The sequence below is a fragment of the Chrysemys picta genome, chromosome 1 (assembly GCF_011386835.1).
Source record: "Chrysemys picta bellii isolate R12L10 chromosome 1, ASM1138683v2, whole genome shotgun sequence".
In the NCBI taxonomy this organism is placed as follows: Eukaryota; Metazoa; Chordata; order Testudines; family Emydidae; genus Chrysemys; species Chrysemys picta.
The window spans coordinates 257,488,767-257,501,024 of record NC_088791.1 but is presented as its reverse complement, the minus strand read 5'-3'; the positions used below and the strand labels follow the sequence as shown (position 1 = coordinate 257,501,024).

General features: G+C 49.2%; 1 protein-coding gene across 2 annotated transcripts in view; it reads left to right on the top strand.

Annotated features, from left to right (window-relative positions):
• The first annotated feature begins 8,282 nt into the window (after positions 1-8,282).
• Positions 8,283-12,258, top strand: part of IPO5 (importin 5) — an 84,319-nt gene continuing 80,343 nt past the window's right edge. The window contains exon 1 of one of the 2 annotated variants that reach the window (XM_005287026.5): positions 8,283-8,635. In XM_005287026.5, the coding sequence (XP_005287083.2) occupies positions 8,549-8,635 (87 nt within the window). In that variant the 5' untranslated portion in view covers positions 8,283-8,548. The remainder of the gene's footprint in view (positions 8,636-12,258) is intronic. The other variant, XM_042843664.2, reaches the window with a different exon arrangement.

The following is a 12,258-nucleotide window of genomic DNA, read 5'->3' as shown; positions in this document are numbered from 1 at the left end:
GGGCAAGGAGTCAGGAGTGGGGAAGAGATAGGATTGAACAGGGACAGGTTGGAGAGGACAGTGCAGGAGTCAAGGTTGTGCAGGAGTCAAGCTAGTAGGGAAGGGACAGAATGGTATGTGCCCACTAGAGCACACTCCCCTCAATAGCCTGAAATGGAATGCAAGATTCCTAAGTCTCACCATCCCTCTGCTATCAGCAGATATCTGTGAAACCCAGTAAGAAGGTGTACCATACACCTCTAATGTTGGTCCACATAGAAGATGACAACCTACTATTGTTACCAGTTCACTCTTTTCCTTCAAATGACAGAAAACTAAAAGTTCCAACTCTGCTGATGACCAAGGTGGGTGGCAATATGATACCACATAATCTAATTTCTGTTTTTTCAGTTATATTTTTAACTAGGTAATTAAACACTAACAAACTAAAGAACATTATTAAGGTCGCAAAGTCAAGCACTCAAAAGTTTAGAAATGCCAAAATTAAGGTTACCTGTGCAACTGCAATTTACAGTAACTCCTCACTTAACATCTTCCCGCTTAACATTGTTTCACAGTTACGTTGCTGCTCAATTAGGGAACATGCTCGTTTAAAGTTGTGCAATGCTCCCTTATAAGGTCATTTGGTGGCCTGCTCTGTCCACTGCTTGTAAGATTCTGTGGAAGAGCAATGACTTTACAAGGAAGCATTGCACAAGTTCCTCTTCTCTGCCTCCTCCCCATTTGATGGCACTTAGGACTTTTTTTGGCGGGAGGGAAAGGAACAGGGATGTGGTGTGCTCCGGCGAGGAGGTGGAGTGGGGATGGGAAGAGGTGGGCCTGGAGTGGAGTGGGGATGGGAAGAGGCGGGCCTGGAGCATCCCCCGGCAAAGTCAGCGCCTGTTCTTCTCCAGGGAAGCTGCTGCTGCTGCTGCTGCTTCCTAGCGTCCTTGCCTGCAGCAGGCTGTGCCTGTGTAAGGTAAGCCAGGGCATTTCCCAACCACAGTACAGTACAGTACTGTACAGTATATAATGCCTTTTGTCTGCCCCCCCAAAATGTTCTTGGAACCTAACTGCATTTACGTTAAATCTTATGGGAAAATTGGATTTGTTTAACTTTCAACTTTCGTTTCACTTAAAGTTGCATTTTTCAGGAACAGAACTACAGCGTTAAGTGAGGAGTTACTGTATGTGTATGTATTATGATAAAGTCTTTTAACTACATGCTCACCTACTATTTTTTCCCACAGGTCCCCTGCCTCATTCAGTGCAATTCTTCAAAACATCAAGTCAAATATTTCCCTTTCTATATTTCATCCTAGTTTTAGTCACTTGTAATACACTGTATAATTCTCCACTGTAAGGTTTTTGGTTCTTATACAAACTGGTAAATTCTTATCTGCCTTCTTAATTGTTGCTGATCTCTTTTAATCCTCCCTTGTAAGTGCATCCCTCCAGTCCCCTAATTGTAGGCCAAATTCTTTCCTCTTATAAGCATGCACAGTTTTCACTGAAGGTAATGAAGATGTCCTATATATATATATGACATGAGAATACAATCTGGCCTTATGTTTGTTACCCTTCTCTGAACTGCTTCCAGATTGCCAGTATCTTAATGGTAAAAATCACCTGCCTACTCCAAGATGTGATGGCTCTGTGTATGCAACCCAAAACTGCATTGGTCATTTTTGCTGTCATATAATACTGATTTGCTAACAGTATAATCTGTAAGTGTCTTTCAATAATACTGCTTCCCAAATTTACCATTCCCACAGAACATTTGTGTTTCAGATTACTTTTCTCCAGGTGTGCTATTTTATATTTTTCCAAAATAACTCTCCTTTTATAGTTTTGTATCTTTGTTTCTAATCTCTTTGTATTATTTCTGTCCTAATCTATGTTTGTGTATCCCATGACCAGTTTGCTCATTCAAAAACAAATGCATTTTATATTTCAGTTTTGAAAGAAAAAGGATAGCAGGTGACTAACAGAAACCAGATTCTAATATCAGGACTAATGTGTGGACGTTGTGAATCTCTAACCTTCCATGTAACTTGTCAAAAGATACCCAAACATAGAGGGATGCCAAATAAATAAATCAGACCTTGCAAGCCTCGCTTAGTTGAGGGATATTCTTTCATTTTGAAAGAGTTTTAAGGCGTTCGAGTTAGTCTTATATCCTGGGGGTGGAGGACATTTGATGTGTATGTTATGAGACATTTAAAAATCTCATTTATTTGAAATTGTCCCAGATGGAGACATAGTCCTCAGGTAGCCTTTCAGGAGCCAGGCTGATCATACAGACTTTGTGTTAGATTCACAGGGAGATTTAGATGTGGCAATGCTGAGCCTAAACTTAGGTTCTGACTTCTGAGCATGCCTACTGGATTAGACGCTGAAGGTGAGACAAGTGGGGGAATGCGCAGTTTGTGAGTCCTGCCAGTGCTTAGGTGTGAGTTACATGCCAAAGAGCTCGGTGGTGTCAGAACATAGGCAGTTTTGTGCATGCCCACAGGCAGAAGGTACCCAGAGAGTTAAGCGACAGCTGAGCAGTGGTGTTATGAATGCCAGTGACACCTCAATGTTGGATTTAGGTACCTAAGTCCCTCTTGTGAATCTAGTCCAGTGTAGTTACATCAGTGCAAACTTCTAGTGTAGATGTACTGCACTCATGTAATGTGTGTGTCACAGCCTTTCAAAGAGTGGAAGACTTTCCTGAGTGTCTTTCAATTAAATATTTTTACTCTTGTTATTAATTTTTTGGAAGATTTTGTGAAAGTTATGTGGGAGACATGGTATTAATGATATCCAGCGAGGCTTGCCAACTTTCTATTAGCACAAAACTGAACACCCTAGCCCCACCACTTTCCCGAGGCTCCGCCTCCTGCTCACTACATTCTCCCTCCCCCGGTGGCTCGCTCTCCCCCACCCTCACCACTTTCACTGGGCTGGGGCAGGGGGTTGGAGTGTGGGAGGGGGTGAGGGCTTAAATGGGGATGCAGGCTCCAGGGTGGGGCCAGAAATGAGGGGTTCAGGGTACGGGAGGGGGCTTCGGGCTGGGACAGGGAGTTGGGTGCAGGGGGGGTGAGGGCTCTGGCTGGGGGTGCAGGCTCTGGGGTGGGGCTGGGGATGAGGGGTTTGGGGTGCAGAAGGGGGCTGCGGGGTGGGGCTGGGGATTCGGAATGTGAGAGGGGTCTGCAGGTTGAGGCAGGGGGTTGGGGTATGGGAGGAGGTGAGGGGTCTGGGCTGGGAGTGCTGGCTCTGGAGTGAGGCTGGGGATGAGGGGTTCAGGGTGTGGGAGGGGGCCCTGGGTTTGGAGGGGCTCAGGGCTGGGGCAGGGGATTGGGGCACGGGCTTATCTCCGGCGGCTCCCGGACAGCAGTTCAGCAGGGGGTGCTAAGGCAGGCTTCCTGACTGTCCTGGCACCACGGGCCACGCTGTGCCCTGGAAGCGGTCAGCAGCAGGTCCGGCTCCTAGGGAGAGGAGCTCAGGTGGCAGGGCCGTCCTTACCCATGTGCAAAAAACTCACTTCCCACAGGAAGTGGCCAGCCTCCCTCCCCCCATCCCCCATGGAGGCCTGGGGCCAGCCCCCTGCAGAGACCTGGGGCGGGGCCCCACACAGCCCCCCCCCAAAGGGGGGGGCTGCATAGAGCACCAAAATAGCTAGGGACGGCCCTGGCAGGCGGCTCTGTATGTTGCTCTCGCCCGCAGGCACTGTCCCTCCAGCTCCCATTGAATGGTTCCCAGCCAATGGCAGTGCAGAGCCGATGCTTGGGGTGGAGGCAGCGCACGGAGCCCGGTGGCACCCCCCAGCCTAGGAGCCAGGCCTGCTGCTGGCTGCTTCCGGGGCGCAGCGTGGTTTCAGAACAGGTAGGGACTAGCCTGCCTTAGCCGAGCAGCACCGCCGACTGGACTTTTAATGGCCCGGTCAGTGGTGCTGACAGGAGCTGCCAAGGTCCCTTTTCGACCAGGTGTTCTGGTCGAAAACCGGACACCTGGTCACTCTATATCCAGTGCTTGCCACTAGCTATTCAAAGAAATTTCAAAGCCTCTGCACACAGTGGTGCACTGTATCCCAATTTGCCAGTTTTACCTTAAACCACCATTCTTGTAAACCACACAGTACTTGTGAGCATGTATAATAAAATACAAGTAGGTTTATTTAAGAAAGATAAAGAGTTAACTAGAAATGAGAGAGAGTGATGAAAACAACTGGTTACACAAAACAAAACCATAAAACGCAAACGTGGATCCACATTTATCAATAGTTCCCTTTCATCTATAATAAAGTAGTTCTGTCTTTTGCAGAGCTGTCTGGTTTCACAAGAATCAGAATCCAAACGTTCATGAAAGCACCCTTGCTCACCAAGGGGTTTCCTCAATTAATGATTCCAGAATGCTGCTTCCTTTTCTGTTCTACTGAAAACAGCCTTTTGTTTTTCTTCACTGACAAAACAAAGCTCTGTCTGTTGTAATGCTCCTTTTTCATGTCCAAGAGATTTTGATTGTTTGGAGGTGCCTCTGATGGTTTTCTAGTGATAGTTATGGGCGGGACCAAAGCTAGTCAGTTGAGCTGGCATTATCTCCCTCTTGCGTGAATGGGTACATCACATCCTGGTGACTAATTTCTACTCCTCGTCCATAAAGCCTACTTTCAACATAAATACATTAATTTATTCCTTAAATATTACCCATACATACCTCTCAAAATTATTATGTGTCTTGACAATTTACCAACTTACTGTAAGTACCTCACATGACATCACTTATGGATAAATATCCTGCAAGATATGTGTTTGGTGTAATGACTTTGTCAGGTCTGAGGTGAGAGCTGTTTACAAAGAACAGGGGAACCTTTGCCAAGGGGTCACAGATTGCCAGTGACTATTGAGAGGGGACAGGGACATAGGGCCATGTGACCCCCCAGTCACTGTCACTGGGAGAGGGCATGGACATGGGGATGTGCAGGGCCGGCTCTAGGCACCAGCAAAGCAAGTAGGTGCTTAGGGCGGCAAATTTGCAGGGGCGCAAGAATCCAGCATGAGAGCTGAGAACCAACAGGGAGCCCTGGGAGCTGTAGTTCCTTGGTTAGCTCCCTGCCTATAGAGCCAGCCCTGGAGCAGGGAAAGAATTACATTTCCCAGCATTCCCTTGGCCACAATTAACAGGAAAGGGAGGGGGAAGGAGTGTAGAACTGAAACCTCATGCTACAGCTTGCTGTAAATGGTAGGAACAGAGCCAGCTCTAGGTTTTTTGCTGCCCCCTACCTCAGCCCTGGGCTCCCCCCGCACCCCTGTGCCGCTCCAGCCCTGGGCTCTCCCCCCACCCGCACCCCCTGATGCCCCAGCCCTGGGCTCTTCCCCCACCTGCACCTCCTGCCACCCCAGCCCTGGGCTGTTCTCCCTCCCCCCGCACCTCCTGCCACCCCAGCCCTGGGCTCTTCTCTCCCCCCTGCACCTCCTGCTGCCCCAGCTCTGGCCCCCACCCGCACCTCCTGCCACCCCAGTCCTGGGCTCTCCCCCCACCCGCATCTCCTGCCACCCCAGCCCTGGGCTCTTCTCCCCCCCGCACTCCCTGCTGCCCCGGCTCTGGCCCGCACCTGCACCTCCTGCCGCCCCAGCCCTGGGCTCTCCCCCCACCCGCACCCCCTGCCGTCCCAGCCCTGGGCTCTTCCCCCCCCCACCCGCACCTCCTGCCACCCCAGCCCTGGGCTCTTCCCCCCACCTGCATCTCCTGCCACCCCAGCCCTGAGCTCTTCTCCCCCCCCGCACCCGCACCCCTGCCGCCCCAGCTCTGGCCCCCACCTGCACCTCCTGCCGCCCCAGCCTGGGCTCTTCCCCCCCCACCCCGCACCCGCACCTCCTGCTGCCCCAGCCCTGGGCTCTCCCCCAAAGAAAGAATTGGGTGGACTAAATGGACATTGCACCTCTCTATCTGAAGCCTAGCAAGGCAGGTACATGGATCCCACTAGAATTTAAACTGAAAAGTAAGGGAGGGGAGGCTCTACTAGACTGGGCAGCTTTAGATACAGTACCAGGCACGTAGGAGGATTTCCACTTCTGAGCCATGGAAGCAGAAATTGACTTTTCTTTTCCAGATTTAGCTAATATTCAGAAAGGGAATCCAGCACCTACCTTCCAGTTTTGAACACCCTCAAAATTCGGGAGTGCTCAAGCTCAATTTGGGCAGCTGTTACTTCATTTCTCCCAAATCAAATATACTGATCCACTGTAACTTGCTGTAGGAAAAAGTAGAATAAATTGAGCAAGAAATGCTTCCCAGTGGTTATTAGGACTGGAATTGCTATTTTCAACAGCCATTGCTTTTTATTATTATTATTATTATTTATTTTTAAGTTTTTGTTTTATTTGTTTAAAAGGAAGACAGTGATATTGCTTTGGCAAATTCCCCATAGAAACAAAGAATGGAACAAAAGAATAATAAAGGCACCTCAACTTTTCCTCATTTATGTAGGACAGTCTTATAATATGCATCCAGATAGCCTTCAATCACACAAGCTGAAAATTGTTCCACTTTACTGCAGTTCTGTAACCATATGGGAACTAATCCTGTCTGTGTTCTGTGCACATCCAAAATTCCTGCTGAATGACCCGCCCTGGGAGCGAGTTACCAGTGACCCAGGGCTGGGGCGGCAGGAGGGTGCGGGGTTGGCGGGGGGGCAGCCAACATTTTTTTTGCTTGGGGCAGCAAAAAACCTAGAGCCGGCCCTGGGGATGTGTGACCCTCCCCGTTCACTGTCACTGAGAGGGGACAGGGAAACAGTGCTGTTTGACCCCCCACTTAGTCACTAGGTGGGTAGAGCTATGACCCCCCATTCAGTCACTGTGGGAAGGGTAGGGATTCAGGGCGGTGTAACCCCCAGTCACTGTCACATGGTGGGGGTTAGGACATGGGGCTGTGTGAACCCGTCGCTGGGACAAGGGGCCATGTGACCTACAGTTGCTGTCATTGGGGGGGGCAAAGACATGGTGCTGTGTGATCCCCAGTCATTGTCACAGGCCACAGGGCTGTGTGACCCCCAATTGGTGTCACTGGGGGTGTTAGGTCATGGGGCTGGTGACCCCCCACTCACTGGAAGGGGAAGGGATGCAGAGCTGTGTGATCCCCAGTCAATGTGGGGATAGGGACCTAAGTTCCCTCTAAGTCGCACGGCCACGCAGATGCCTATTAAACCCCGCCAGGGGCTCAGGGCTGCGGCAGGGAGAGGTGCTTCTCCCTGCCGGCCCCAGGGCAGACCTGCCCTGGACTTGCTGCTGCCGGGGGAGAGGAGCCCCTCCTGAGGCCTGCTGGAGCTACTGGGGAGAGGAGCCCCTCTCTCGGCCCAGCCCAGCCTGGCCAGAGCTGCTGCCGCTGGGAGAGGTGCCTCTCCCCTGGCCCCAAGCTGCTGTGGCAGGAGAGGGTTGAGGGGAGTCCTCTTTCCCCACCACAGCCCTGGGGCAGCCTAAAACCCTCATCCCTGGCCCCACCCCAGAGCCTGCACCCAACCCTCTGCCCAAGCCCCCTCCCGAAACTTTCATGCCCCCGGCCCCACCCTAGAGCCTTCACCCCTAGTTGGAGCCCTCATCCTCTGCACCCAACCTTCTGCCACAACCCTGAGCCACCTCCTACACCCTGAACCCCTCATTCCCGGCCCCGTGCCAGAGCCCTCACACCCCCACACCCCCCTACCCTCTGCTCCAGCCCTGAGCCCCCTTCCACATGCCAAACCCCTCGGTCCCACCCCACCCCACCACATGAATTTTGTCATGTGCACCAATATGAAGGTGATGGTGCACATAACAAAATTCATTCCACACATGGACATAAAAAATTAGAGGGCACACTGGTAGGGTCGTGGGGTTGTGTGACCCCCGCCCCCGGGGGGCAGAGACATGTGGGAGGGGTAGGAAAGGGGGGTTATGTGACCCCTGATGTCACTGCGGAGGCAGAGATGCTGCCACCCCTCTCCCTGGAGGTTGGGAAGGGAGGGCCGTTCCTTAGGGGTCCCCCCCCCGTCCCAGCCCACCCATCATCCCTGAGGACGGGCAGAGACCAGCAGCGGAGATCTGCCCAGGCCAAGAGAAGGGGGCGGGGTCAGCACCTCACTGGAGTGAGGGCGGTGGTACAACAGGGGGAGGCGCGCTACATCTCCCGCGCTTTCCCTCTCCTCTCTCCTCCGCCCATTAAGCGCTTACACGCTCTATTCTCCCTCCCTCCAGTACGCAACCACACAATTGACCAATCACAACGGGGCTGTCAGAGGCTTCCGCCAATGACTACTCTCGCCTCGTCCGAAGCAGCCCAATTACAAAAGAGGAGACGGACCAGAGGGTGGTAGGTTTCCCCCAATCAGCAGCTCGATATAGGCCACGGACCAATCAGAGAGGAAGCCGTTTCGGTCTAGAACCAATGGGCGCTCTGGAGCGGGGCGGTGGGGGACGGGCTGTGAGAGAAGCTCGGACAAGAGCGCGGCTGTGGCAGCTCCGCCTTCTTTTAGTGGGTGCGCGGCCGGCTCCCCCTCCCCTCCTGCCCTGCCCGGCCGGTCTCTGTCTCTTTCCCTCTCGCAGCAATGGCGGCGGAGCAGGAGCAGCAGCAGTTCTATCTCCTCCTGGGCAACCTGCTGAGCCCGGACAATACGGTCCGCAAACAGGCCGAGGTAAGGGACGCCCGCGCCGGCCTGTCAGCCTCCCGGAGCCGCCGGAGGGGAGCAGGCAGCGGGGCTGGCCCACCCCACGTGTGAGCAGCACTGGAGCGGTGACTCGCGGACGCGGCTGGTCCGCTCTGGCCGCGGTGGCCGTTTCGGCCGTTAGTTCGGGGGCGGGTTCAAATGGCAACTGTCCGAGGGTCTGCCCCCCCTTTCCCTCTCCCCGGGGCCTGTGCCGCCGCCTCAGCCCCCGGCGTGTGTGTGGCCGCGCTGCTCCCCCCTCAGGCCTCGCAGGGCCAGGGGCCTCCGCGGTTGGTGTCCCTGGCGGTCACCCTCTGCCCGGGCTGCTCAGCTCCGCGGCTGCCGGAGTCTGCCCCAGATACGAGGCGGGGCAGCTCCCTCGGCGTGGCTGGGCAGCGAGAGCGGGTACCGGCCCAGCCCCGCGTCCGTGACCTGCCCGTGGAGGGGGGCGGCGGGGAGGTTTGGAGGGAGGGTGCGTGTTGAGGGGAGTTAGCGGTAACTGCTGACACAGTGAAGCGCCGCGGGGGGCTGTGCGCTAGGATGAGGCCCGGGCTCTGCCCGGGCTGAGCGATGCAAATAGGAGCGATTCGCTCAGCTCGCCCCATCCAGGGCTTTGCACCCAGGAGCTCTTCCGGCAGCCGGGTCTTGGCTTTACTTCAGCTGCTGTCCCCCCAGTGCGCGGATCTCTCTGTGCCGAGGAGAAGCCCCTGTGAGAGTCGTGCTTAACTCTTGGGGTCCCCTCTTGCGGTGTAATCCTCTTGCCTCTCTTTAGAATTGGTCGTCCGTGGAGGGCCAGTAGCATCTAAGTGATGTTCTCCTAAGCGAAGCATTTTCTACATAGTGAACGTTATCAGACAAAACTTTTCACGTGTCACTTCAGCAAAAATGCTTTGTAATTCGTAAACTCGGCTAATTCTCTCTCCCCTCTCCCCCCTCCATAGTACTTAAGAGTCACTATTGTCAACCTAATGGGAAATCTCTCTTCTATTGAATTAAATACCAGCGTCTGGTTTAGACCATGAGTTCCCATTGGGTGGCTGTGCTGGGTCTTTTATCTCTTACATTACTTTAGCGGTCAGCAGAGTTCAGCACATTCTTTCATAAGGAATAATTGTGTTTTTTCCCACATACCAAAAAGAAAACGGTCTATGATTATTTTTCTTTCTGTTCATACATATTAAGAGCTCATTGAAGTTGAAAACTGTTTGTAGATAGCAAAGCCACCAGATTTACAGTAAAGCAGCAAATGATGCTCCCCCATTCTGGAATCTAGTGGTAAAATATAGACTTCAAAGACATAATTGTGGGACTTGATTTTTCCCATTTTGATGCCCAAAAGTATAGCAAAATTGCACTTGTGCACTAATTGGGTTTAAAAAGAATTGAGAAGGTATATTTGTTGCACAATGTATTAAAGCCACATTAAAAGATAGTGGGAAATAGTATAATAACAATTATAAAATAAATCCATTTTAGAAAGGGATAAATAAAATTGTTGGTTTGTATAGTTTACTTTGTGAAAAGTTTGCTTTGACTTAATGTGGGAATTGACAAATATGCAGTCGATACATGTGTAGTCAATCAAAACAAAAATACTTATTTGATGTGACTGACTATTCCAAACTGTTGAACACTATGTGTTGCTTTTGTATTCAAATACAGTACAAACAGAGTAATACCCTGTACTTTTTTATTTAGGTACATTGAACTTGATGTTTGGTTTCTCTATTTAGTCTAGACATAATGGAAATAGTTGGATAATGAATATTTAGTTTCTTGTTCCTAAAACAAATTTCTCTTCCCAGAGTTGATTTTATACATTTTTAATGACTTAATCTGTACTGTCTCAAAAATCAACTTGTGTCCAAAAATACTCTCTCCAAATATGCTTTTGCTTGGGAATGAGTAATGTTTCTCTTGTGAATTTTTTAGAATTTTTTTTCCTAATAAATTTACCCATAATTTATTTCTGTCCTAAAATAATGATCTCAGCCTTGCAACATTTAATTTTAGTTCAAACTGTTACAAATTCATCTACTGTTGGCAAACCTAACTGGTTACTAAGAGTTCAGGTAACTGAAAATACATTGAGAGTAGTATGATTTGATTTTACTCCAGTGAACGATGTTTCTGGTTTGCATATTCTAGCTAGCTTACTTTTAAGGTAAAGATTTTGAGTAATTCTAATAGGTAGATTTTTAAGTGACATTAAGCATATTCCAGGAAAAGGTATAGAGCAAGTGTATTCTTGCTCTATACAGAACACTCATTAATATCAATTAGTTATGTGCTTATATGACCATAATATTACCCTGGCTGTATCTTCTTTGGAACAAATCCTTAATTTGTCTTTATAGCTTAGACACAAGTACACACATCCTTTTTGTTCTTGAGCCCCAGATTCTTGTTCTTAAATTCCAGAACATATGAAGGACGGCCATTTCAAATAAATGCGGAACTAGTGGTTAGTTGCTTGTTGAATCTATCACTGCTCTCTTAGAATTCATTGTTCCAGAATTTAGCCAGCCTAGATACCTTCAGCCTTTGTAAATAAAGTGTGATTACATACGGTGTTACAAGTTTGTTGCACTAATATCAGGTAGTCAGTGGCTTGAAATTAGTTTAGAATGGTACTGTTTAGCGAATGTGCAAACCTAGTAAACTCTGAAAAAAGACTATATCAAAAGCTTCTTATTAAATCTATTTCATAAAATACACGACCGAACACTTACTGGTATATGATGTATCATGAATAACTAGAACTTTTGAGTACTAGTACCAGCTTTGCCATGGACTTGCTTTGTGGCTCAGGCAAGTCACTTGAGAACTTTATGCTACCATTCTCTGTACAAATGGGAATAATTATCGCAAAGGAATGTTGAGGATTAACTGGTTAGTGTTATAAATATTTAGAAAATTGTTACAAATGAAAAGTACATTTTAATGTACCAAGCTTATGTTTAGCATGTTTGTAGTTACTAGCATGCAAAATTTAGTAATCATAGAATATCAGGGTTGGAAGGGACTTCAGGAGGTCATCTAGTCCAACCCCCTGCTCAAAGCAAGACCAATCCCCAGACACATTTTTTTTACCCCAGTTCCCTAAATGGCCCTCTCAAGGATTGAACTCACAACCCTGTGTTTAGCAGGCCAATGCTCAAACCACTGAGCTATCCTTCCCCTCGTATAATCTGTGTAGTCACTTTCCCTGTCATTAATGACTTTCTTCTGTGTTACTACTGAGTAGTAATAGCTGTTAGAACTAAACTCTTAAATCAAACTCTTAAAGAGGGCACGAGGACTGCTTGAGATTAGTTGTACAGCAAAATCCAGGTGCTTGGTACTATGTTAGTCTTCTGAATAGCGTGTATGGTTTAAAAACTTATTTAATTCAAAGTTTCAGGAAAAATGTAATTGTCCCAAACTGATAACATACTGTTATAATACTTTGCAACACTTATGCAGTTGACTCAAACCATCTTGCTAAAAACTGGTTCCTTCCCCTCTTTCATCCAGTCTCAAAGAATAGTGGACAGTTATGTTCATTGACTGCAAACCAAACTCCATAATATTGCCTTCCTTAGAATTTGGATCTCTCTAGTTTACATTTGATA